Raw genomic sequence first — 27,943 nt, 5'->3', positions numbered from 1 at the left:
TGTCTACCAAAAAACCTGAAGGAGGATGTCCGGCCGTCTGTTCATGACCTCAAGCTGAAGAGAACTTGATTTCTATAGTAGGACTATGATCTAAAACACACCAGCAAGTCCACTGAATGGCTGAAGAAAAACAAAATGAGACTTTGAAGTGGCCTGGTCAAGGTCCTGTTCTGAATCCTATTGAGATGCTGTGGCATGACCTTAGAAAGGTGCTTCATACTCGAAATGACAACAATTCTGATTCTGAAGATGAGTGGGCCAAATTTCCTCCCAAGGCTGTAAAAGACTCATTGCAAGTTATTGCAAACACTTGATTGCAGTTGTTGCTGTTAAGGGTGGCCCAACCATTTATTAGGTTTAGGGGCCAATCACTTTTTCAGGGCCATGTAGGTTTGAATTAGTTTTTTTTTTTAAACTTTATTTAAAAACTGTGTTTTGTCTTTACTTGTGTTATCTTTGACTAATATTTGTTTATATTTTATCTGAAACATTTAAACATGCAAAAAAGAACAAAGCAATCAGGAAGGGAGACAACACTTTTTCACACCAGTGTATGCCATTTTGTTAGAAGAATAATTGCCCTGTCCCTTTTTTACCTATTTAATAATCGTATTGTATTATAAAAAATAAATAAATGGGCATTATTAAAATTATTAAAACGATAGTTTGTTTTGTGGGGTACTATGTAGCTGGGGGGATGTATTTGAGAGATATCTTTATCCGATTTCCATACGTTGTCGGCGATGTCAAAGTACAACCACTAGATGTCAGGAGAGAACTTGGTCACTACCATAGTCACTACCAGCACTTGCGTTTATTTGCAGACTCCTACACCACTTATTCTAATTGAAAGGAATTTTGACCAGAACAGTAAGAAGAAAAAAAGAGAGAATTTGTCGCCCAAAACAGCTCAAATGAAAGAATTTAAAAAGTTGTTGAGCCTGCACCAATCACCGTCTGTATCCCGGATGTTGCCATCGGAAGAGGGAGGTGGAGATTGGGGTTGCAGTGAGGTTGCCAGGTTTGTACCACATCCACATTGGTGGATATTGTACGGCTTTTTCTTTGCACTTTCATCAAATAACTATGAGTAAAATCACAACCCTGCGACTTGCAACTGTCGATAGAGTATTTATTTTCTATTTTCAACACACCCATTTTGTTTTAGTTTATTTTGTGGACGCAAAATGCCAAATAACGTAGTAAAAGTAGTCGTAGAAACCTACTGAAATGATGACAGATGCATCTAAATAAATGTTTGCAAGCAAATAACCGCATGTGCGTAATATTAGAAGCATTATTCAATGATTTGTAACACAATAACAGGCACAAAGTGACTGTATGGTGGAGTTCTCTCTATTGGTGGACGTGTAACTATCTGGCAACCCAGCGCGCAGTTCCACTGCTACGTTTTGTCGGCAGACACAGACACGGTTGTGTGTGTCTGAGTGGGAGATGGACTGAGTGAGGGCGCTCTTTCAACCAGCGCTGCCGATATAGCACCCACTAAGCTAGGCTGAAATAATTGACGATTCCAGGTCGCTTGAACCGACTTGAAATTTCCCAGTGTCGCTATCAGTCTTTCACATCCCACTCCAAACACACTAACACGGCATTGATGGTAATGTATGCAAGGAAACAACCGAGACTCGGCGATGGGTAAACATCCTTTTCCCCTTTTTTTTATTTTTAAAAAACGTTACTTATTCTGATTTTTCATTTTTCCTCGTAGCTGCGCTTTGACACAATCCGCCATTTTTTTTAAACTGAAACCAAAATAAGTGTCTGGAAACTTGCGCGTTCAGCTGTTGCAGCGCTTTCACACCATATTTGTTAATGCTGTCATTTGAAGCTTCGTGTTCTCAAATGTTTATTTTTCTTTCTTTTTCATTTGCAGGTGCGACCGAAGAGATTCTCAGCCCTATCAGGTACTTGTTAGCCAACCGTAGCCTGCTAGCAACAAATCAGATTAAAATGGACACTCTAGCTCAGGCTTCTGGAAAGCATTACAGGCCGCAGCCAGTGCGGAAAATAACACGAAAAGTAGAAGTTTGTTGCTTGAAAATGTCATGTGAACGCACCAAACATTTCCCTATGTAAACGTCAATGGGTAACGACAGTACAGTGTTAAACTATTCGTCGAATTCGGCGCTTTTCGAGAGAGAAGAGGCGAGTTTTATTGCAGCCCGAAGCTAATGCTAGCATGCTACAGCTCGCTTGTTAGCCAGTCCGATTAGGGCCTGACCGCAATCTGTCATTTTAAGGATATAGCTAGCTAAGCCCTCTAAAGATCAAAGTACGTGGAAAAAATAACGGCCCAAATAACATATTAACAATTACATTTACAATATAGTTCGCGAATAGGATATGCAGGCTAATGCTTAGGCGTGTGATAAAGTGTTGTTTACCCCGTTATCATTAGAAATAATGAAGATATCAGTGCACACAACTTGTTATTTTTATCAATCTGAGCGTTCCTTAAGTTCATTTCATCGTTTAGTAATATATTATTAGACAATTTTATTATTGTTTATTATTAGTGAACTTGCTGCTCTCAAATCACAAATATTTAGGTGTACGATTCAGGCTCATGCGTGGGAAAATTAGTTTCTGACACATGAAAACGTTGACATGGGTTGCACAATGCTAGATTCTAGCTAGGTGTTTGATTTGTGTTTTTACAGGCTCTCAAATACTCATCCAAGAGCCATCCAGGAGGGGACCACCGACATGAGAAGATGCGCGACTCCTCAGACGTCGCTCCTCCCTGCAAGGTGCTCAAGAGGTCTGACAGCCCTGATAGCAAACACATCGATGGCACGGGGCACGGCAGAGCAAAGGCTGTCCACACACACCGGGCCAGAGACAGGGATGGAGGTGAGACTGTGAATATGGGTTTTAAATAAAAACAAATTGCTTTGGCACAGGCTAGGAACAGAGGGAGGACATTGTTTTTGTTTTTTAATCGAGGGCATGAAAATTTTTAGCTGTGTCCATTCTTACTGTACTTCTTCATGTTATGAAGAAGGTATTCCTGCTGTGGTAGGTCAGCTCTGATAGCAACCAACCTTTATTTCTGTTTTGCAAAGGCGTATTTCTTTTCAGCCTCAAAGTTCATTTTGTCATCAAGGTCCTCAAAGCTAGATTTTCTTTGTGAATGTGTTTTGAATTCTACTGCCGGTGAACAAAAAGTAAGACAACACACAGCCCAAGCGTTGAAGTGCTGAAGACATATATTGTGAGGTGAAGTTAGTGTGTGAATTTATACTTGGGCTAGAGTACATCAGTTAGTGGTTGATCATTGTGGAGTTTCAGTCACAAAAACTGGTATTTCACAGCGGATGGACGCTTTAAATCTTGTTGCACAGCTTGTATTTTCAAACATGAAACAAACACGGATATTCAAAGCATGTTCTCAGTCTCAACGTTTGATGAGTGAACACTGAAGCATTTTGATGTATACAGTGTTGTCAGCATATTTTGAAGTGTTATCGTGATGTGAGTCTTAATATTAGTTCGTGAGATAACTTACGTTTTCAACAACAATCAAATACTTAGCGTGGCCACTTTATTTTTTTTAAGTAATACACTGATGAAACATTTAGGGCTAACGTTGAACTCCAGAAGCCTTTGCTCTGGTTTCAACAAGTGTGTCTACAGAACAGTGACATTTATTTGATAACAATAAAATTTGGAAAAAGCAGACCAGTGTATTTTAAAATGAACTTTTATTGTTTAAAAAGACACCTAAAATCATGAAACGCAGTTCAGTAATGAGTTATGCCTGCATTATCTTTTGTAAATGCTGTGTTTACTGCTGTTGCGGCTTTCAAACAATTAGTTACATTTCATCATATGGATATTAACAATATATTAACATGAAGGTGTAACAACTTAGGCTGTTTGCTTTGAATTCTGCGAACGGATCAGATGAAATTTGAAATTCTCTATCCCATCATCCGAATATCTGTTCTTGGTTGTTTGTAGTTTGTCCCTGATCCTCCGACTCAAGTCTTAATACACACTTTATGTGTTGTACTTGTTGCTACCACACTCCATATTTATCCATATTTTTACAAACATAAGTATTGTCACAGTTTCTGAAATTTGGTTTGAACACTGATGTCAGATGATGCCAGAGTATCAGTTCTCATTCCTAGTAACTGAGGATACACTGTACAAGGTTGTCCTTGAGGTTTAAAATACATCTCTGACGAACACTAATGAAGATTCTGACTCTGCGTACTCTGTTTGGAGTGTTTAATTTTATGTGTTGGTGCTTTTTCTAATTTCTGGTTTATGTTGCTGCTTTATGTAATGATATTAAAGACAAGGTGGTTATTATAGTGTTTATTTGAACATAATCAGAACAGAAACATAAATTATTCATCTGAAGGTTAGACAAATACATCGTAAGTGCAAATAACGGTTATCACATCTGATGTCAGTCACCAATACAAAGAAAGTATAAGCCTCTCTCTTGTACTTTCAAACCTTGTAGGAAGAAAGGAAGGGGTTGGATTAAGTTTGTAACTTCTGTTATTTACAACCCAGATGTTGAAGTTTGGGCTGCAGGTTGGAACTCCTATACACTACCATTCAAGAAAGCTTTCTGTGAACTGCATCTTGGAATTTTATTTTTTCTATGTTTTTCAGTTACTTGGAAATGTTGACCGCTCTGTAGGGTTTGTGGCCTGGAAGTCAGCCCAAACATTCCACACACAAAACATCAGTGTCATTATGCAGTGATGGACAGAGGAGTAACAGCAGTGTAATCATACTGTTGTGAGTGCAATCGAGTTGGTTTTGTTTACAACACAATGGCTCCGATTGGTTGCAGGACTGTCCAAAAACACAATGAAATCCAAAGAGCTTGTCACCAGACTTATATTCTGATGAGAGGATACGCTGCGTAATAGCTTCTGATCTGCCGCCTGAGTACTGAACTAACTAAACTAGAAGGACGTAGAACGGAGAGAGGCTGAACGTTTCTGGATGTTTTTGTGTTAGTACTGCTGTGGCTTTATGCACAGGTTTGCAGATGCACACGTACCTGCCATTGCTGATCGCTGCCACTTGCAGTTTAAAAAAAATAAGTGGAAAAGGCAGAAATGTTGGCCACTCATGCCTAGATTTATGCTATTGCTGGTCTTTAGCTTTGCACCTGCTGTTGAAAAGACCCGACAAGAAATTCTTTGTAGTGGAGTGAAGCCAAGTATTGATATGTGGGCTTCATGCGATGACCTTTGCTTGTTCCTTTTTTTGATCCAAGCCCAGTCTAAGTCAATCAGCATTTGACCCACGCAGAGCGTAATTACCCAGATTGATGTCATATTGGTGGAGGATGGTGTGCATGAGCATCGGTGTACTCTTCCGGTAGATTGAATGTCCATAATCCTTCAATCCGTGTAGACTGGGAGCCAGACAAATTGACACCAATACACTACCATAAATAAAAACCTTTGTCAAACACAAAGTCTGCACAGTAGTAGCTTAAGCACAGGTTGGCACAGGTGAGGGTGATCGGCTTGAGAGATTAGATTTGTTCGAACAACACAAACAGTTGTTGCAGAGTGTAAGTTGATCTCTGGTGAACACCAGCATCTCAAAATTCTTTATGCTCTTCCAACTAGTGACAGGAGGGAAGATAATATTTTGTCAGCAGCAGAGTTGAGCAAATTTTTGGATGCCGTCTGTGTCAGAGGTGCTGTCCATTGTGCCACAATGTATGTCATAGAATGTTGACTTTGTAAACCATTGGTACTCGTGCAGTTGATGTGGACAAAGTTGATTAAATATAGGATCAGATTTTCGCTTAATTTTAGACAATAGGAACATTAAAATAGCCCCTGTGCTGAACATGGTCTTCTTTGGACTACGGTAATTTTGACAATATCAGAAAATTCCCTTTCAGTAGTAGCCATCGCATCATTTAACCTGTATTAGTTGTGCACTGCAATGAACTGTCACAGGCTACATATCATATGGTGCAAAATTAAGAGTTGTTCCTCTTTTAATGTGTTTGTAAGTTAAGCCACAGGTTGAAAATTCTAAGTATATTTTGGTATTTTTTGCTTCACAGATTGTATGTTATCTATTTCAAACCTCGGTCTTATCACTAATGTGGAACGCTAACCTTGTCATTTATTCATTTCTGTGGCAGCATTGTTGACATTGTGCCATGTAGATTTACAAAACGGTGATTGGTTATTTGTAACTGGTCTATAGCTGCTGTGCAGGATGAGAATAAATTCTCAGCAAAGTCATTTAAATATGGTGCAAGGTTTCCTGCAATGGTTATTGTGGTAACATCTGATGTCTGTGAGTGCAACATTTATTTATTTTTTTCTTGAGGGCAAAGCAAGTGGTGGTTCTAATGCTCACAGAACATGCTGCTGCTACTGTGCACTGACTTGATTTGGTGCTGAAAGTTTGTTCTAAATTCAGCTCCTGTTTGCTACATGCTAACTAGATTTATTGACCTCTTTCTAAAGCACCGATCTGTCGGGGTATAATGTCTGACATCCCTTTTTTGTCAGCTGTTACTGCTTGGCCACTTCACCTTGTTAAAATAGGAAGCTGCAATACATGTATAATTCATTTTAATGCTCTTCAGACTTAAGATACAGAAAAAAATTCTGCACACTTGAATTTGTGCAATGGTTTCACTTCAGTGCTCCTTCATCAGAGCATTCGTGATACAGTTAGCAGGCAGGTTAACAGCCTTTCCCACTGCTCATTAACAGAATGCAATACACTAAATATACTGAACCCTTAAATGATACATTTGACAGTTCTCATGGCATTTTAGTATCCATAGGAAGAACACGCACGTTGCTGCTGCTACTGTGCACCGACCTGATAGTTGTAGTTAAGGAGGAGTGTCAATATTTTTGAGCACTATAGAATATTTCTGCTTCAAATACTGTCTCAAAGCCACTCTTGATGGAACTCTCTCTTCGTTAAAAGGTAGCCTTGAACTGTGGTGATCATCAAAAGCTGTTTTCACTCAAGAACCCTGCACAGTGTCTATAGAATCTGGTCCAGATGTTTTCCAGAGAAGCCCTTCATCAAACCTAGCACACAACAGGAGGTTGTTTGTGTCAAGTTCGTTCTCGCCTTGTGGAAATACTTTTGTTTAGAGCGTAGTTGGATAGATGGTACAGGAAGAAGATAACTGAGTTGATATCAGTACTACGTGTATTTGGCTGTATTTGTAATATCAAGGCAATGTTGTCAACATTATCAACGCTCTCACTTTGGTGCCGTAAAAAAACAGGGCTGCAGTGCACATGTGAAAGAAGCTTTTCTGTGCTGACAGTAATTTTCATCAAATAGTATAGTGGGCTGACAACATCAAAAGGCAACATCTGTTGGTCTGCATCTCTTTGTGTGCCACCGTAGTGTACACTATGTTGAGAATAACAGTATAATACCTGAGTGATAAAGGTGTGCTATATGGAGTTCTGCATAAATTAGTTTGTGTCTAAAAATGTCCAGAACACACTGTTGCCATCGGAGCCATGTGTCTTATGAAAAACCCTGCGTTCCCCTGAAATCTTCTTATAAGGCAACCAGTTCTTTTCCATTTTTGGGTCGTTTCTTTCAAAAAAATGGAAACTGAGTTGCTCATACATAACACATAAGAACTGCTCTTAATGTGGCTATAAGGTACACAAGGCCTGTTGGTTTAGAGTGTCATTTACAAGTCACTGACGCACACATTTGTGAGAATTTGGCTACCTGTAATGGCTTAATGTCACATTTCACTTCTGTTACTCAGGAATACTGAAACTGGATAGTGGATAGAAAGTAGATAAGATGTATAATCCGTTAATTTATCCATCAGTGGGGAGATTAGAAGCAGAAGAAAGGTGTCCCTGCTTTCCCGTGGAACAGAATAAATAATTTTTAAATTTTAAAAAATTTGAATAAATATATTTAAAAAAAAATGAAAAATTTGAAAACAAATTATGCTGATGCCACAAAAAAAATTCTCCAGCAGGCTGATGGAAGAAACAAAAATCAGTTGCTCACTAGCTACACTAGTGCACAGAGGTACGTGGACAGGACACGTGATGCCTGGGCCAGAGCAGAATTATTTTTTTTCTTGTTGTTTATATGCTTGTTTAACTGCTGATGCTCTGGTCCAGCACTCAGGGCATCACAAAGCAGACAACATATCTGACTCTTGGGTAGGGCTGGGCGTATGACCAAAAATCTGACGCTATCACGGTATTTTATTTGAATACTTACAAGTTTACAACATGTTCTAAGACGATATCTGGGACATTTAAAGCTCGAAAAAAGTTTGAGTGAGATTTTTTACTGGAGGTGGGAGAAAGCTGTTTAACTATAATTAACTATATTAACTATAATAGTAATAATAAATGAATTGATGACGTGATCACCAGATTCTTCTTCGACGAGTGCACATTTTCACGCATTTGTGGAAGGCGTGGTTAGGGCGCTTCTATTTCATCTGACAACGACGAATAGGCTTACTATTTTCTGACTGGCTGATTGGTCGAGGATATTTTCTGATTCGCTGATTGGTCGACGGTGAAGCAGAGAAGACTGCCCTCACCTCATCTATTCATAGATTACTAATACTTTTTTTTACCATTCTTCGGCGTGAGAAATGTTTTGTGTGGCGTGAGAGCGGGTGAACTTATTGAAATGCGCATGTCTCATGCTGCGTGAGACTTGAGAGCCCTGCTAAAACGCATTTTAACTGCTACGTCTGTAATGTAAATAGCACAACCCACTACCGTAGTAACTGTCGCTGTAGTCTGTGCATAGTATTTTTTTCTCTTTCATAAAACGCTAAAATCAGGGACAGCTGTAGATGGGGGTACAGGTTGTCTAAAACGGGGACTGTCTCCAGAAAATGCCGCAAAATGAACTTCTTCACCCGACTCACAGTGACGCAGTCGTGCCATGCGTGTTTAGAAGCGCTGCACTGTAAATGATGCGGTATGAAACGGTGTCTTGTGGCGCAGCATTCCAAACGCTGTGTAACCAAATACACCGATATGGCAGTATATTAAAAATTCATATATATATTAAAAAAAAAAAAAATACAGTTATTTGGTATGAACTGGTATACTACCCAGCCCTAGGCTTGTGTCTATTTTTAGGTGTGCACCGGAAGATTATCTGTCTATTCTTTCGTCTTCCCATTATAAAAGTTGCAAATCAAACTATTTAGGAGGAATATACCAAACTTTACAACATCTTTCTAGCAACGAGTCTTTAAATTTACAACTGCAGCCAGCTGCGCTAAAGCTAATCACGTTTACCTTTAGCTGCCACTGATACTTTGTAAAGTTAATACGACTTCTAACCGGTGCTGTGTTTTACCTCAGCTGTAGTCAACGGGTCTTGTTAATGCAGGCAGTGACGCAGTGTTTACCATTAATTAACGGGCCTGCCACAGTCTCATATGACCAAAAAAAGTGAGCGAGTGAGCGAACGTGCACGCGCACACACACAGGTCGCGCTCATACTGTGATGTCTAGAGCTTTCCTTGCTGCATTCGGTGCAATACAGCGACTCCGGTTGACCCAGGTTTTTCGCTCGACGACTAGGCAATCGACCCGGGATTTTATTGACTCGGCTAGTTGTAGTAGTAGAAGTTGTTTATGTAATGAAATCCAAACAATCCTAGTACTCATACCGCTTTCACATGTGAGAGCTGCGTGCCTGTTTTCAGTAATGGCGTTCAAATAAACGGTGTTACTGACAGTGTTTTTTTCAGTTACGGGTAATCATTACGCCGTTGCCGTTACTGAAAATGAAATGGGGCACGTTATAAACTAAAGTGTGAAGTGTTCATTTTTGTGATGAAGAAGATACTTGAAGTAAAGTAGCCTATAGCCCCTTTCACATTGAGCTCTGACACTGATATATCTGCCTGTTACATTCTGACTCGATGGTCTGACTGTATCATTGTAGAAGCTTCAGCTCAAACACAAGTTTTGGTGTACTCCCATAAAGATCGATCTCTGAAGAGCTGGTTCCTTTTTTTTCAGTCAAACAAATCAAATATGTTGTTACACGATCGTTAATGGTAGCGCATTGGTGAATGGTGACCGTGTTTATTTACATCTCCCACACTTTTTGTAACGATCATGGCAGCGCTCTGCATCCGAGAAAAGGGGAATTTGGTGGCAGATATCTGGCTTTGTGCTGGACACAGTTTATTACAATTTATTCTAATATTAGCAGCCTTTTGAAAGATCGGGGGTTTGATCCATTCTTCAGGTTATTAACAATCTATTAACAATGATGTTTGAGGGAGGAAAAAACAGGCACGCAGCTCTCACAGCAGGAGCTCTGACACAGGACTTTTGCCGATGTGAAAGCTCCAAAGCCGTGTCGATCTGGGTCGGCCCGGGATTTTTGATGTGAAAGCGGTATGTGTCTATCAGTTGTGGTCTGAGGTGTAATAAATATTAAAAGTGTAAATACGTGTCTGTGCAATTCAACTCCATGTAACTGGCTTGTGAAACCTACTAAGAAATAAATCCAGATTCTTAGACACATTTTAACTGAAAAAAAAAAGAAGAAGAAGAGTAACGCAATAGTTACTTTCCCTGGTAACTAGTTACTTTTATAGTGGAGTAATTCAGTTACTAACTCACTTACTTTTTGGGAGAAGTAACTAGTAACTAAAATAGTTGTTTTTTAAAAGTAACGTGTCCAACAGTGCTGCCTGAGGGTCTCAATAAATGGGCCAAGCTCTGAAGAGTTCAACTTTGGGAGAGCTCTGGAACTGTTTTTCACCAAGCCTAGAAAAATAGGTGTCCAAAGAAAGGCTGCAGAGTGTGTCAGTAGCGTTTCAGTGTCAAGCTGCCCGAGTTTTAGCTGACTGTTGGTGCAGCATGCATGTGCCAAGGTTATGGACGGCAAATGCAAGTGTACTTTGCTCATCGTTTTGTTTGACAGTTTGAAGATTGTTCACATGATCGATGTTAACTTTTATATGCTCTAAATTAATGCATGAATGACTTTGTCATTGTTTTATTTTTCAAGATTAAATGTGAAATATTCCTGTTATGCCTTTGTGAGTTCTTATGGATGTTACCAACCTGTTACTTCATATACAGCAATTTACATTACATTCAGTGGCCTCAAAATTCACTAAAGAGATACGATGTGGAGGGTCTCTTCTGTCAGAGACAGAACACAGTCTCCTGAGAGTCATAAAACACAGGATGTGATGACAAACTGTCCATTGTGCCAATGGATGGTATGCACATGAGGTTTGCCTTGGTGTTGCCTTGAAAAGTGGCATGAGAGCTCTGTCTCAGACGTGAGACAGATGTAAATTTCAGGACACATCATCAGTAGTGCACCTTTGAATCAGGTGGTGTTTCGGCCTTTCAACATTATACACTCTCATGAAAGGTGGCCAGCCTCAGGGTGATCAAACCTGGGCTTGTGTCCCATGCCCAATCATGAGAATTGCCTGGTTGTTTGAATGGCACAGCCCACAGGACTATGCAAGGCAGGGGGCGTCCTCTTCCTTGAGTCATGCCTAGAGTTGACCGCATACCTTGTTCGCCCTCCTCCTGGAGGGTTATGACCTGGGTTCTCAAGTGGGGGATGGGGGGGCTTAGTGAGCGGGTCCTGTTGATGCTCTCTGAGCGCAGCAAGAGTCCTTCCACTTGAACCACAAACACTGGCTGCTTCTTTTAGACTTAACTTTCCATCCTCGTTGTTGAGCATCTGCTGCCAGTTCTGTGTAGCACAGTTTCTTGCGCTCATAGGCCTGTTCTGTTAAACTCTCCCATGGGACTGTGAGCTCTGTGATGTAAACAGACTACGGTGAAGGGGACCAGAGTACCAAGTCGGGCCTAAGGGTGGTGTCTGCAATCTCAGGTGGAAAGATTAGTTGCTGGCCAATATCTACTAGCATCTTCCAGTCCCGGGCCATGGCCATGTCCAGCTTCTGGTTTGGTAGGGGGATGGTTGGGCTTTTCCTGTCCCGCTCGGATGAAGGTTGTGTTCGTGATGCAACTGGTTGCTCTAGAGGCAGGGAGTTGGTGGTAAAATCCTGTGGGAAACACTGAGTGAAGTTTATAGATATAGAAGATCAGAAAGCACATACAAAGCTGAGATAAGAAGACAAAGTACAAAGTCTTTGCTCAGTATGTCATGAAGTTTCCATCTCACTGCATTCAGGTGTCTTTTAACAGGTCTACCTACAGTTCTGACAGAAGTTCATAGCATACAAAGTCAAACCATGTCAATTTGGCAGGGTGTCCTGCACTGTTGACATTATAGTCACTAAATCCTAATGACCATCTAAAGCCCTGTTCACTGGGGATTAATTTTACCTGGGAATGTGATGTGATTCAGAAACAACCCCCTACATCTATGTTTCATGTGGCGCATTGATGGGATAAACAAATTTGCTATCCATAGTCATGTCTGCTTCATTCCACTGCATGTCAGAGGACATTTTACACTTTGTGTCCACTTTAGTTACTTAAAGCATTCTAATAGATATTAAAACATATATACTTAGAAAAAGAAAACATGATGTAATGAGAGTCTTGATGCCCGAGAAGAAATTACCTATGACCGAGCAATATTTAAATCACTCCCACCTTTACAGATGAACACTTTAATGCTTGATTTGATGATTTCATCCACCTAAATGGGTGAATGGGTCAGAGAAGTGTCGACTTTGCTCCCCAGCATCTGTCCAAACTTTGATTTACAGCACATCCTCATAATTCTTAAGAGGCAAGAGGCATAAAAATAAGTGAATCAGTTAGGTCTTGAAAAAGTAAAAACACAGCCCCAAATCACAGAGATGTCAATTCGCAGAAATATGTAGCCATTACAAGCATGTAATACAGGCTGTTCCTGCATGTTTTCTCAGGTCAACCAGTCAGGGGCTCCGGTTGGGTGAATGCTTTGAAATGTCCACTTTTACATCTCTGAACATGAGGAACCTTGTTATCAGCTGCCCAACCTGCCTACTGTTGCTTATCTATGCAGCCAATGAAGGGTTTATTTTTATCATTTTTTATTTTACCTTTATTTTGCCATGAGGCGGTGTCAGGTGTGGTTGTGTTGTGGCTGTTTTGCTAATACAAATACATTAGTAAAGCATTCGACCTCCATCTTGTCTTTTTACATTTGATCAGTTGCACATCTAGAAACAAATATTATTTTTGTTTAATATATATTCCAGAAATGTTTTTTTTTTTAAAGCAGTTTTTCATATAAATGTGAAGTTGTGTCTGCTTACGGTTGTGGTTTTGACTTTAAACTGTCTGTGTTGTTATTTAGTGGAATAATGAGACTGATATGATTTTTGGTCCATATCACCCAGCGTTGCCCCATATCGGTGTTGATATTAGTACTTCCCTAACAAAAATAAGATTATACTTTATTGATCCCCATTGGTGAAATTCAGAGAATACACAGTGTGTACGTTACTGCAAAACATTTATATATTATCATGCCAGCTTAGCTGATGGTGTACAGAAAATATAATTATAAAATATGTTGTTAAAAATTATTGTCTTGTAAATTGATTGGGGGTTTTAGTAGCTTTACAGCTACATCAGTGAACTTGGCTTTAGTTGTTGTTCGATCTTACTGATGAATCGCTCTCTTTGCTTCTGTTTTTGTTGCAGGGACCAGTTATTCTCCACAAGAAAACTCTCACAATCACAGTTCCCTTCATAGCTCCAACTCACATTCTAACCCCAGCAAGACCTCAGACACAGTAAGTATTGCCTCTTGTCTTTGCACAGGTGATGAACTAATTACTGTTTTTCCCTTCTACAATATAGTCTGAATTTGTTCTTGGCACTAGCTGCTACTTTTCTGTATCATCACAGGTTTGATATTAGGTTTCATTGTGTCTGGATATAAAGATGATTTAAAATCTCAATTTCAGCAGACTTGCGCAATAATTCATAACTTAATAAGTTTCAGTTCTTGTCTTTCCCTCATATCCTCTATTTCTAATCTAATTGGATTTAGTTCATTAGAGAAAGGTCAGTGACCCTGTTTTCACATGAGATTATTATTAGCATTATTATTATTTTCCTCTTACTTTTCCATCAGTTTTGTGCCTATTTTCTTTACATTGCCCGTGATACATAATGAAAATAAATGGGACAATTAAAACATAATGGAAGTAGATGCTTCAGTCAGTTTATCTACAGACTATTTTCTGAATAGTCAATTAATCCTTAACTACTGAACAATAAACAGCCTAGTGATACAAAGATACAAATTCAATAGGACCGGTTATTAATACTCTGATTCATTTCTCATTCTCAAGGTTTCGGTTCATTTCAAGATATTTTGATATCATTTGAGATCATTATACTTGGTTTTGAAACAGATTTTCATAAAACTAATGTCATTGTCATTGGTGTCAGGGTTTAGTGGCATTTAAATATCAATATTTTAGTCTCTAGTTAGCACATTTTCCATATGGCTTTCTTCTGTTGTCCCGCTTAATTAATCCAATTGTCTTTCAAAGCCGTCTTTCATGTTTTGAATCTGCTTCAAATTTGCACTAAACCTAAAATAAACGACTACAAAAGACCAGGCTTGGCTGAAGACCTACACTAATCTCCCCTTCCCGATCAAGACACCCCTATTGAATAGTACGGCTTTATTATTAAGCAGGGTTCCACCGTGTGCATGTATGGGTCATTTAGGATCTCAAAGGAATCCAACACGCATGTCTGTGAAATGTAAGAGGAAAGCACGGGCAGAAAATGCATACTCCATACTGAACTCCATGTCTGTGTGAGCTCTGCCACCCCCTTCACCGCTGTGCAACAGCTTCGTTATTTACCTGCCAGAGGTTGTTTACACCCACTTAGAGTGCAACGTAAATGGAAATCTACATTGTATTATCTTGTATATTCTAAACACACGCTGGTGTATTTACAAGTTGTTGTAGCCCTAGATAGAAGCACATTGCATTTGTACTGTAGGAAATTGAGCACAAAACAGCAGTCGCAGTCATCTAAACCTTAAAGAGCAAACAGTTTGAGATGGGGAACCTTAACAGTCTGAAACTGTCTCTCTCCTACTTAAAAAGCTTCTCTGAAAACAGCCTGTCTGTAGCTTTTTGCTTTCATCCCGGTATCTCTTGTACATTTCAGATTACATTACAAGCTCTTGCATCAGACCCTCTCACCACACACACACACACACACACACACACACGCACACATGCACGCACGCGTTGCCATCATCATGAGGATATGTCAGCATCACAATGCCTTCCCCTAGCTCTGTACCCTTACCAATGTCTAATTCTAAAACTCTAAAATGAAGCCTTATTTAAAAGGTCTAATGTATAAAAACCAGGCGTAAAAACACACACTCCATTTCTTTGTGTCTGGATTTCCTCATGTTTCTAAATCTTTGCTCCTTCTCGCAGCCCTATGAACCAGGTGACGACTGGTCAGAACACATCAGTTCCTCTGGGAAGAAATACTATTACAACTGCAGGACAGAGGTGTCCCAGTGGGAGAAGCCCAAAGAATGGCTGGAGAGGTAATTATGATCCCTTAACCCAGAATTGCTTGTTACTTGTTTGTTTATTTTAAGGCACTTAAGTGTCACATTAAAGATGCATGCGTGGCTACTATTGGTGTTGTATCTGTGTTTTACAGAGAACAAAAGCAGAAGGAGACAACAAAGACTGCTGTTGTCAACAGTTTCCCCAAAGACAGGGACTACAGAAGGGAGGCTATGCAAGCATCGTCAGCCCCTGGCTTCACTGGTTCAAGTAAGTGTTAAATGCACAATAAGCGTTCTCCATTTTGATCTAAATGAAAACTTTAAGTGTAAAACTAGTTATTTGGGGTTAATCAGTGATGAATGTTGTTGTGTATGGATCATCTGTGAAAGCTGCTGTAGTTTTTGAACTGCGTACTGTTGCTGTGCTGTTGTTGTTGTGTGCTTAAACCTAAGTGTTTATTGGGGTTTCCTTAGAACAAACAAATATTTGTGTGTTAGAGGTTACACAGATCAGGCTTAACATTATGACCACCTTCCTAATATTGTGTAGGTCTCCCTTGTGCCTCCAAAACTGTTGTGACTCATCAGAGAATGGACATGGGTCTTCTGAGGGTGTCCTGTGGTGTCTGGGAACAGAATGTTATTTGTGGGGGCCTGTGGGTCCTATGGGTTGAGGGGAGGGGCCTGTGTGGATCATCTCACAGATTCTTAATCAGTTTGGGCTCTAGTGAATTTGGAGGCCGGGTCAACACCTTGTGCTGTTCTTCGTGTTTTTTAGTTGTTACTAAAGTGTTTCTGTGTGTGTGTCTGTGTCAGGCTGCATCCTGCTGGGGATGTCATTGCTATGGGGTGGGGGTACCTGGTCTGGTTGAGGTGGTGCTAAGTGACTTAAATTGATCCACTTGTAATATGTATAAAATGTTAACTTGGAGATCCTGACTGCTGAACTGGATCAGATGCTCTCATTTTACCAAAGAAGGCCTGTGATATTATCAACAATATTTGGCTGAACACATACTGCAGTGTTGTGTTAAATCTGTTTCCCACTGACTTGCATATTTACACAATCCCAAAAACAACAGTTTCCTTTTAGTGACTTTTGCTTACTAGGACATGTTTTCGCATGTGACACCAGTTCAGACCAGCCTGGTTGTTGGCCTCCCTTTCAAAGTGATTTCTGATAGATATCTGTTTTTATGGTATCTGACCGTAAACTACTTACTGTCCAGGCTTGTGTTGTCACGTTGTCTTGTCAGTTATGACGAGAAAAGGCTGTATCTTTGTGTAAATGCTTCTTTGTGTAGGCTGGTCTTTGTGTAGTACATTTCTTAAAAGATTTCCTGAGGTCAAGATATTTTCTGCTATAATGAATTCATTTACAGCTGCTGCAAGGCAATGCCGGCAACAATGTAGCAGAATATTTCTGCAATACAGTAGTGCTCTTTTATAAAGTAACTCAAGTGTTTAGTGCCACCTGCTAGGACACTTTCACTATTTACAGAAGAGACAACATCAAGAATACTGTTTTTAAATTATGTGATAACCACCTCCCCATAAGACATCCACTTGTTCTGATGATATTCTAATTCACCTTCCAAATATGTTCATGAATTTAAAACTTCTATAGTAAGAAAAATAACACACAAGAGAGTGTTAAATGAGTAGATCAGTAAAATACGGAGTTAAATGTTATTGCCTGCATTACTTACAGTGCATTTTACTAAACGCACTTATAGAAGAGCTCACAGTGGCCCGTTATGGAAATCTAATGTTTTTAGAAACGCTTAATTCACACACACAAAATAAATGCATTTTGCGATGACCGCGGGTGCTCACTTCCTGTTTCCACAAATAAACCGGGGATTAATTCAGCCCCTTGTTTATGTGCCAACACATCTTATACACTGTTGGAAAACTTAATTTCTTGAGATTAGAATAATGCACACCATTACATGACACAATCATAACTGCAGGTTCAGTAAACCCTAGAGATCTGCTGATGTCTATGTTAGAGAGAGTCTGGCCAGCTCAAATCATGGTTCCAGGTACATCAGAGGGAAGATTCTGCAGTGTAACCCTATGGGGCGAATGTGCTATGCTGAAATAAATCAATTATTTTCACCATTAACAGGCCTGTGTTTACCTTCTCCTCAGTATCCTGTGTTGCTTCATCACCGTTAAAAGTTTGAAATTACTCAGAAAAATTATAATACTCAAATATTTAAAATGAACCAGTCTTACTGTTTAGTATCATAATTTTTGTTAACATTATTATCATTATCACCATTAGCACGCTAGCCATAATAACTTAGTAACCGAGGCAAAGTTATGTGTCAATTAAATTTGGATATCTGCATGGACATGAATTACATGTACATATGTGTTTCACTGTATATGTGACGGTATCTGCTGTTTTTCTAAGTCTTTAGTCTAGATAACTACCTAGCTTAAGCTAGCGTGGGCTAACTTAGTTCATTTGTAAAGCGGTGTTGAGCTTGTTTCAGACCAAGATATACATTTTCCTATGTAAAATCTTAAACATCAATGAGAAACATTGACATTTACCTCACATAATAGGGAGAAATCAGTTGACCTCCAGTTCTTCCTTTTAATCTTCTGCTCCCGTAACTTTCTCCATTTTTGTTCACTGGGGAAACGGTGGAGTTTCCCCCGTGTTTTCCAGATCCTCTGCTGCGTTAAAATTTGGCAAATTTTAACTTTTAGTCCAATTTTATTCTCCGTTATTGACACTTCTCTATGGGTGAACATTGGTTAGATGTAGCAAATATGGCGCCCATGAAACACGTGACCAGCTGAGAACCAGTCAACATAGCAGAACAGGTCAAACGGTCCATTCCCTAGTTGGCCAGACTCTCTCTTATATACGGCTCTGATCGGGCTGATATTTGCGTTTTTTTTTTTTGGTTTGTTTTTCAGTGGTATCTGCCAATACGTGGGTGTGTTTGCCAATAGATATATATTTTTATTCCCTGGCAAGATTTATAGACTGGCGCATTCACAGGCAGCCCTGTGCTGCTGGAGACGCTGTGGACCAGTGCAGCCCATGCCACCCACCCCCAACCACCACTAGTCAAGTGCGTGCAGCTGGAAAATGCTGTGCTCTATCTCTTTTTATGTGATTATTTTGTATGCATAAGAGTGCTTGTAACATTTGTTATCATTGTGTAATTTTGATCGTGTAAATGGAAAGGGGAAAAGCAGTATCGGCTGAGAAAACTCAGCAGCACGTATCAGCCAAGGCTGATTAAAAAAAAAAAATTGGTATCGGGCCTCAAAAATCCATGATGTCAGACCAATGTGTACAGTTCTTTTATTATTTATTTATTTTTGTGAAGCACTTTGTAGTGTTGTTTTGAAAAGTGCTATACAAATAAATATTAATAGTAATATTATTGAGCCACAGCATTCCCAGAGCAGATAAAACTCCCAACAGAAATGATCCTTTTATGTTGCCATGGGTTAAGTAAATGTCATCCAGTGAAAGATTGAGTCCACACCCAGCCTTTGATCTGTAAAAGCCGCTGCAGCAAACTCTAACAATTTCTGTAAGCGCGTATTTCCACATCGATCAGTTAGCTTGGATGTATTAGCCACAACGTAATGCCAAAACAGCTCTGAACTGTGAACTTTTAATCGACACCTCACCTGACCCATTAGACCGTGTCTGCAGTCGCTCTCTCACAAAAAGTACCTGCTCCTATTCTGACATGTGTAGGTTGAGGCAGTTGCAGCACACTAGCACCAGTATGAACGTCACTACTGGCGACTGGTACATTGAATTACCAATGAAATTCTGATGAATCTAAAAGAAAAGATGTATTTTATGCTATAATTGTAAACGAAGCTGAGAGTGAATCTGGATGTGGGCTAGGATAGCTCCAAGTGTAACCTACCAGCAGAGCCCAAGATCATGACTATTACCAAGGGTCTCCAAATGGCACAGTTTTGACACATTGTGTAAAATACTCGCCCCTTTTTTGTGGTAATATTGTTAAATGCGAAATGGGACTAGGTAAGACTTCAAGCTGGGCTCCCATTATTTTTCCAGTCCACAGCACCAAGCTACAGTGTGAAGGCAAATATTATTGGAACAAATATTAGGCATACATAAAAATCCTTCTTTTTCAGTGTATTAAAACTCCTATTACTTAGTGGCAGTAGCACTGAGTCATAGGTTATTGTTCAATGTGCTTTTTTTAGGTGTTTTTTTTTATCAAAAGTAACAGGAATGTTAAGGTCTTATAGGCACTTGGTTGTATCATCGTGTATGACCCTGTTTGTGACACCTGTAGCTGTGCACGTTACCAGTAATCCCACAGCACCATCTATGTGTTGCACGTATCAGCCAAGGCAGATTTTCTGCCCTCAGGCCAGAGTGTCGTAAAAGGAAACAGAAGCTGACATGAAGCTCCAGAGTGCTTGTTTACAAGGATCTCTGCTGAGCCGCTCACATTATTTCTCCTTTTACATGGATAATAATGGATAATAGACGAGGACCAGAGTCTGATTCACAATAATTTTGTACTATTATTGAACTGCCTTCCAGTTTTCCAGGTTGTTCTTTTTCCGTAGACAAAAGTACCTTAAAAACAAATTATATCCTCATCTTTTTTTGCTGTTTTTCACAGAGTCAGCTCAGGCGGAGAAGTCCACAACGGGCCATGCCACCCAGTCCCAGTCATCATCCTCATCAGGCTCAGGGAGCTTGAATCCCTCATCTGGTCCCCCTGGATCATCAGCCTCCACGGTGCCCGTGTCCCCGGTCCTTCAGTCCCCGGCTCCTCCACTACTTCAGGACCCCACTCTGCTTCGCCAGCTTCTTCCAGCACTTCAGACTGCCCTGCAGCTCAACAATGCCAGTGTGGACATGGCGAAAATCAATGAAGGTAAGAGCAAATTCAGATTTAAGATGTGCATGTTAAACTGTGTCTACTTCCTGCTGGCTGCAGCGACTGTGAATGATAAGTACTAGTTATAGGGTGTAGCTTTATATTGTGGTGTAATTATTTCTTCTTTAGATCAAACTAAAATAGAGTCTTATTGAAAGTGACATTGTCATAGTGTTGTTCTGTTTGTGTAGCTGTTATATGGATGTAAAAGGCTTAATGGCCAGCGTACATGATAGGGTAGTATATACAGGAATGAGATGCAGTAACTGGGGAAAATACTGTGGTCTGTAGTGGACGACTACTTCCGCCTGAGCTGAGTTGTAGTTGTGAGAAATGACTGGACACAGTCTGTTGTGTGGAAGATGCCAAGAGAGAATTTAAGGTTATTCCAACACCTGTACATACTTGTGTGGAGAGATATCTACAGCCCTGTTCAGACCTTATATTAACATTTGACTTAGGCAGTCCGATGGCAAGAGGCCAGGTTTCAGTACCTGTGTTCACACCTGCTATTAAAATGCCTCCCTACATTCATCTTCAACATCCAGTCTCTGTTTTGCGCTTTGTATGCAAATAAGCACCTACATCAATTGGGCCACAGTAAAATACAGTGGCTCTAATGGGTCTGATTCAGAACCAAGAACAGCTCTGTTTTTGTGTATGTGTGTGCACGTCATGACTTGGGCACACCTTATTTATATCCATGCCATGACATTATTATTATTACTATTTTTGCACAAAATTATAATCCAATCTCTTAAACGTGTCCCGGGCTTGTGTTCACACCTGTGCAAGATCTGAACTGGGCCTGATTGTGCATCAACATAGGTGTCAGACCCAACCAAAGCGGAGCGGGCATTTAAGCATTTTGTGTATTTCTAGGAAATAGAAAGGACCCGAGAATTGCATATATCTCTGCTGTTGCTGCATTGCTTTTGAGAGACTGAAGTCTCACTGAAGAATTTTCATATAGTGAAGAGGGATTTTCCAATTTAATCTTCCACGTTTGTTAACTCTGTCTTCAAGTTTGCCTCTGTTGTCATCAACAGAGACTATCGACACAATATTTGTTGGGATGGATGTGTGTTGAGAGAAATGAGAAATGGAAAAAAATATCCAAAGGCATTGGCTTTAAAATAAGGATCACAAGCTCACAATTATGAACCAGGAATTTACAGGATACACACAGAGCAGGGAGTTCCTTTACGATAAAACCTTTTTAATCAATTTAGTCAGTAATCTAGTAATCCTAAATTGTTATTAATTGAAGTGCCTCCAGTCTCGGGTCACTTGTCTGCTGCTACTGCCATTTGTATGAACCTAATCATTAATAAAGACGCATTTCTTAGAACTGTACTAAGGTTGGTGGATTCAAATTCTGTTATCGTGCAGTATTGATTATTTTATAAGTAACCTCTTTTTATCCACAAACATACGTCAGTGTTTTTCTAGTAGATTCATCAGGACTAAATCTGAGTCTCTGCTTTCGTTCCTGTAGTTCTCACAGCTGCTGTCACACAAGCTTCATTACAGTCGATGCTCCATAAGATCCTCACTGCTGGACCTTCGGCTTTCAATATCACTACTATCCTCTCTCAAGCTGCTCAGCTCTCCAACCAAGGTAAGTGCAGCCCATGCCCTTCTAATAAGACACATTGTGACGATGTGTAGGTTTCCTCCAAAAGTCATTCCCTTCTTTTCTATTCTATTGCTTGTTGCCGTTACTCTGAAGCAGCTCAGCAATCAAACCAGTCACCGATGTCGTTAACATCGGACGCCTCGTCGCCACGGTCCTACGTCTCTCCGAGGATCAGCACGCCACAGACCAACGCCGGTCCCTTAAAGCCCCTCCTCAGCACACAGCCTGTCATCTCACAGCCAAAAGTAAGACACAAAAATGTGGTGTGGGAAAGAGAGAGACAGCCAGCTGGGTGAATGTCGGGGACATTTCCCCTGGGAAAATAACTTCCTCCAAGGACAAAGAAAATCAACAGTTATCGTGTACGAACACGAAGTGCTGCGAAACGTGGAAATTGAAGCACATCGTCTTTGGTTTTAGACCTGTTGAATTTATTAAATGCACAATTTTCAGCTGAAATACAGGGTGTGTAGAAGAATTATTGTTTAATTTAATACAGTAAAGGTTAAACAATGCAAGTTAAACTCGTTTATATTAAAAAGGAGCTGCGTTGACATGTACCCTGTCTTGACTCATGTCGTAGGTGAGCACGCCAGCAGTGAAGCAGGCATCTCACGCCCAGCCCTCGTCCCAGCAGCCCCTTTCCAGCGATAAGCAACACAGTCACGACGCTACCACGGCCTCACCACGCACCCTCCAGCGCCAAGGGTCAGTACGAGCACACAGCTTTGACCCAGAGTTCATAAAAATAAAATAAATGTGCTCACAAGAGCTTGTATGTTGTGGAAAATCGAAGTAACTTGTTACTACACCTGTTGCCACAAGGTAGGAGTAACCATTCACATCAGGGTTTGCTGTGTGGTATTGTTGCACCATCTGCTGGTTGTTGGTGGAACAGCGAGTAGTTATTTCATCCTTTGAAGTCATTCATTTATTTTGTGCAACTCTTTTCAGAGTGGGAGCTACAGTGTGTTCAGTCTTATCAGAAGTAGTCCTCACATACTGGTTTACTGATGAGTTCTCTCAGAGCTGATCTTTGCCAGGGGTAGACCACACATTACTTAATGTGGTTAATGTGCTGCTGATTTACTTTGAAAGCCACAGTGTGAATACTATTAGGAATTAAATTTGAGGTTTATTTTTGCATTGCAGCATCAGGGTGTTGTCTAAGATAGGCACTTCATTCAGAAAGTCTAAAATACAAATAGTTTGGTATTTTTTCCCCAGTATTTGATCCACTTTTTTGCCGTAAAACTGTTCATGACGTGTTAGCCTCTAGTTGGCTACTGTAGCATGTTGTACCCACAACGACATTGTCGTACAAAACACTAATGAGCAAATCAACATAATACGATGCAGTGAAACTTTAATGAATGAGCTCCAGATATGCCGCTGCCTGATCCCACCTTTTTCAGACCATGTACTTGTTGGGTACTTGCTGATACACTAGTGCACAGATACTAGTACTTAAAGTATGCTTGACAGCTGCAGCTTCATCAGTTCTGTGCCATAGTCGCAGGAGTTCAGTTATGTTCAGAATGTCCACAGGTAAGCTGCACAGGGCTTGATGCCCCTAGCATGCTGTATATCGTGTTGTTCAGCGGGTCACCATGTCTTTCTGGACGCTTTTCGTTGTCCAGTTGAGCTGCACCTGTATGTCTTCAGGTGTGACTAAGCTTCTGGCAGGATGTTTAAAATGTGGAATTATCTTATGTCCAACCAAAAGATGCAAATCTTTCCTTAACAGCCAAGCTAGCCTGCACCTACAGCTGCCTACCACCTGCTTTCCTTTTGGTTTAGTGGTTGTTGACACACCTGCCTCAGCCTGCATTACTGCTGTTTAATGCTGTCCCTTAGGTACAGTACACCTAGGTAGGTGCATACTGGTTACTAGGGATGGGTACCGATACGTGTACTATAGTGTCACCAGTTATGACGCAAACAGTAGTAACCAGACTGAAAAGAAATGGAGATTTCAGTGCTTTATTTCGGTACCTTTGAATTTTTAATTGGCTTTGTTTCTGTGCCGACACGTCAGTCTTTCAACTGCATGGATAGAAGTGAACCTTGAACATACCTAAGGCCAAACGGTCGCAAGTTTGGCTGTACTTCACCTCAAAAGATTCAGGCTCAGCAACCTGAAACAAGTGCTCGAAGATGATATTGTGCAAGGGAGGCAACACCTCGAATTTGAATAAACATCTGACGATGCACAGTATTTATTTATTTTTTTTAAAGCAGAGTTGGGGTTAGGGTACCAGTTTGGCACATGTAGCAAACCATCCTTACTGGTTGCATATTGGAACCCTAGATTCTTTGTGAGTAGAGGCATAGAAGCATCTGTATCACAGCCCACACTGGTACAACTATGAGGAGCAGCATCAGTGAGACCTGAGTTATAATGGAGACAGTGGAAATACTGACGTGAACCCCGTGGAACTTGTTTCTTAACTCTTGCAAATCCCCAAATGGTTTAAAACTCGAGCCTCTTCAAAACCAAACGTCTTGTCTTGTGTTAAACGGCAGCAGTCAGAGGAGTCCCTCCCCAGCTCCCAACCATGTCAGCTCCTCCAGCAGCAGCAACGCCTCCAACTCAGCCTCTGCCCCCGCCGCCGCCTCCTCTGCAGCGCGGCCATCCTGCTCCTTCACCCCCACCCTCGCCGCCCACTTCAACGAGAACCTTATCAAACACGTGCAGGGATGGCCTGCTGAGCACGCAGAGAAACAGGTCTGTACCACGACCTGTTTTGCCAAAGAATTTATTCTCGGGAACATGTTTTGAAAATTGTTTTTTTTTTTTTTTTTTCCCCATAAGGCATCAAGACTACGTGAAGAGGCTCACACTATGGGCAGCATCTGTATGTCCGAGAACTGCACCGAGCTCAAAAACCTGCGGTCTTTGGTCAGAGTCTGTGAAATACAAGCAACATTGCGCGAGCAGAGGTAAGAAGAACGGGTCCGGTTTACGACTTCGCTCCCGCTTCTGTTGTCAGTTCAACCTAATCGTTGTGTTCTCCGTCTCTTCCACAGGATACTGTTTCTGAGACAGCAAATCAAAGAACTTGAAAAGTTGAAGAATCAGAATTCTTTCATGGTCTGAGAACATTTGGGCGGGGGAGAAAAGGTGGTGACGAGGGGGAGGGAGGGAGAGACCCATTGCACATAGTCGGAGGCTGGAATGAGAGCAGCTTTTCAGTTCCTCTTGAGCCCAGTCTTAAAAACAAACACGCAACACACACAAACAAACAAGACACAGTCGGGATTGGCTTCGGACCGTTGGGCTGGGAGAACCGAGGGGGAGAAACGAAGAGCTGTTGTGGGATGAGTGAGCGGGAGGATGGATGGATGGAAGGAAGGGGAGGGGAGGGGTTTACAAGACTCTGTTTTGTAAAAAAAAACCCACGGCGTCGGCGGGAGAAAAAAAAATGTAGATTTCTTGTAGATGTTATTATCTATGTTGTAAATACGTTTTGTAGATTGAAGCCATGGAAAGCCATGCCTATCAAAAGCTTTTTGACATCCAAACTAATCAGCGCCTAGGCGGCTACATTCATTAGCTAGCCTCTCCTTCATGTTAACTCGTCTGCAGATTTAAAAGCTTCATTTTTGTCCATTCATAGATCATTGAACCATTGCAGCACGCATGTGAACGGAGGAGGATGTTTGAAGCCTAGCCTAAAGCATATAACACTCAACTGTTTTTTTTTTTTTTCTTCCTTGAAATCTTTAAATAAAAACGGATGATTGTGTCTTCGATTCTCAACCCCCCCGGACTGTAGAACCTGGACCCAGGCACCGCAAACATCCGCCCCCTCCCTGCACATCTGTCTCTACTGCTCTCAATGGTTCAGTCATCTGTTTTTGCAGCTTCTGGTGGCCCCTGCATTCCCCAGTCTCAAAAATAAGATAAAACAGTGCCTGGTGGTGTGGTGGAGTGAGTGATTTAACTAAAAATATATATATAAATCTATAAATAAATGAGATGTGATGGCGTGCTGCTTTGGACCATTCCCCACTACCCTCCCCTGGCCTCGACCTTGCCCTGCCCTCTCCTCAGATATCACGTCGGCCCTGTGTTTTTTTTTTTTGTTTTTTTTTTTCCCCGTTCTTCTTTGTGTTCCAGCTGTTTTTGTTCCTCTCTGACTTGTCAAGCTGAGATGGTGCCACTTGGGTTCATTCCTTTTGTACAGTTATTATTAACCGTAACAGTGGAGTTTTAAAGAGGAGGACACAGGATTATTAAAACGAAGCAAACGCACAGAAAAAAAGGTTTTATTTATAAGAGTTGTAGTGATGAGCAGTGATATCCGATATGGGTGTTATTATTTTCATTTTTTTTTTTTTTTGGAGCACCTCTTGAGTTCAGTTCAGATCGCAGGGCAACAAGAGGTCAAAGGTCAAATGTGAAATGTATGTATTGTAATAAAGATGTTAAACTAAAGCGAGCACTGGTTATTTTATTGGAGTGTTAGGTTTGGTTCATACGCTAGTGCCTTGTTGCAAGTCTTAAGCCTCGTTCACCTGCAGACTTTACTTTGGTGCCGCTTCCACTGGCAACAGGAGATCTTCAGCGAGCACCTCACAGTTTTTTTTTGTTTTTTTTTTTAAGTTGAGCACGCCCCATCCCTCTCTCTTCCCCTCATATTTGTTTACCCCCCAACTGTTGAAGAGCAGGGTCCTCAGCTGCACCCCCACCACCACCATACTGTCTATTGACAACCGAACTGCACCACACATTCAGTAAAGGTGACCACATCATTGCTTTGTATATTGTTTCCTGAAGTATATTGACAAATGAAATAAAATATGCCTCTCCAGGGCCATGTTGTTCTTGGGTTTTTGATGGTCCCTCGAATTCCGGCTTCTTGTCTTGCTTGACGTAAAAATGTCTCGAGTGGTTTTCATTGCTGGGACGTCAGCACCATCCGCACAATCCTACTTACCTGAAAAACCTGTTGCAAAAGGTTTGTTGGGTGTCATCTGCCCCCTGGTGGATTTCTCCATGCTGTGCAGTCAAAAATGGATTTTTGGCAGGGTTTTCCAATTTTTTTCCTGCACAGAATGTGCATTAATAAGCAGAGAAACATTGAAATTGTGGCTGTAATGTTTCCTAATGCATACTGCATTATGCCAATTTTGTTTTTCAACATTTAGTTAACCTGGTTTACAGTTAAGATGCATTCATTTCTTCAATTTAGTTGATTTAGATGTGTAATTTTCCTATGCAAACAAGTTGTGCACTTAGTAATCATCGTTTTGACCATAGGTATCGATCACAATTTGTCATCGTGAACATATTTCTAAAGGTGCTGTTGACATGAAAGTTTCACCAGGTGTTGGTAACAACCCAAGTAATCCATACATAGAAAGAAACCAAAACAAATAAGTTCAGAAATTAAGTTATGTGTAATAATGTGAAATGTCACAGGGGAAATTATTGAACACGCTTGCTGATATTTAATACTTTGTACAAAAGCCTTTGTTGGTAATGAAGCTTCAAGACGCCTCCTGTATGGAGAAACTAGTCACATGTGCTGCTCAGGTGTGATATTGGTCCATTCATCCACACAGTCTTTAAATCTTGAAGGTTCCAGTTGAGAGTTTCCTTGGCTCTGTGTTTGGGATCATTGTCTTGCTGAAATGTCCACCCTTCATCTTCATCATTCTGGTAGATGGCAGCAGATTTTTCTCAAGAATATCTCGGTACATTTTTTCCATTCATCCTCCCTTCAATTATACGAAGTTTGCCAGGACCACTTGCAGAAAAACAGCCCCACACCATGATGTTCCACCTCCAAACTTCACTGTAGGTGTGGTGTTTTTGGGGTGATGCACAGTGCATTTTGTCCTCCAAACGTGATGTGTGTTATGGGACCAA

At 40.7% G+C, this 27,943-nt stretch overlaps 1 protein-coding gene across 3 annotated transcripts; it reads left to right on the top strand.

Moving 5' to 3' along the window:
• The first annotated feature begins 1,415 nt into the window (after positions 1-1,415).
• waca (WW domain containing adaptor with coiled-coil a) lies at positions 1,416-26,920 on the top strand. 3 transcript variants are annotated; one of them, XM_047568596.1, is made up of 13 exons: positions 1,416-1,659; positions 1,898-1,928; positions 2,685-2,877; positions 13,659-13,750; positions 15,434-15,549; positions 15,669-15,784; positions 20,166-20,423; positions 21,925-22,047; positions 22,162-22,310; positions 22,649-22,773; positions 24,592-24,793; positions 24,881-25,008; positions 25,096-26,920. In XM_047568596.1, exons 1-13 carry the CDS (start codon positions 1,619-1,621, stop codon positions 25,163-25,165), a joined length of 1,644 nt encoding a protein of 547 aa, XP_047424552.1. In that variant the 5' UTR covers positions 1,416-1,618; the 3' UTR covers positions 25,166-26,920. The 3 variants fall into 3 exon arrangements, with proteins under 3 accessions (XP_047424552.1, XP_047424553.1, XP_047424551.1); XM_047568597.1 differs by having other exon boundaries at positions 22,159-22,310; positions 24,595-24,793; XM_047568595.1 differs by having other exon boundaries at positions 22,159-22,310.
• The last annotated feature ends 1,023 nt before the right edge of the window (positions 26,921-27,943 follow it).

Source organism: Mugil cephalus, chromosome 18 (assembly GCF_022458985.1).
Source record: "Mugil cephalus isolate CIBA_MC_2020 chromosome 18, CIBA_Mcephalus_1.1, whole genome shotgun sequence".
In the NCBI taxonomy this organism is placed as follows: Eukaryota; Metazoa; Chordata; class Actinopteri; order Mugiliformes; family Mugilidae; genus Mugil; species Mugil cephalus.
This window is presented reverse-complemented; position numbering and strand designations above follow the sequence as displayed.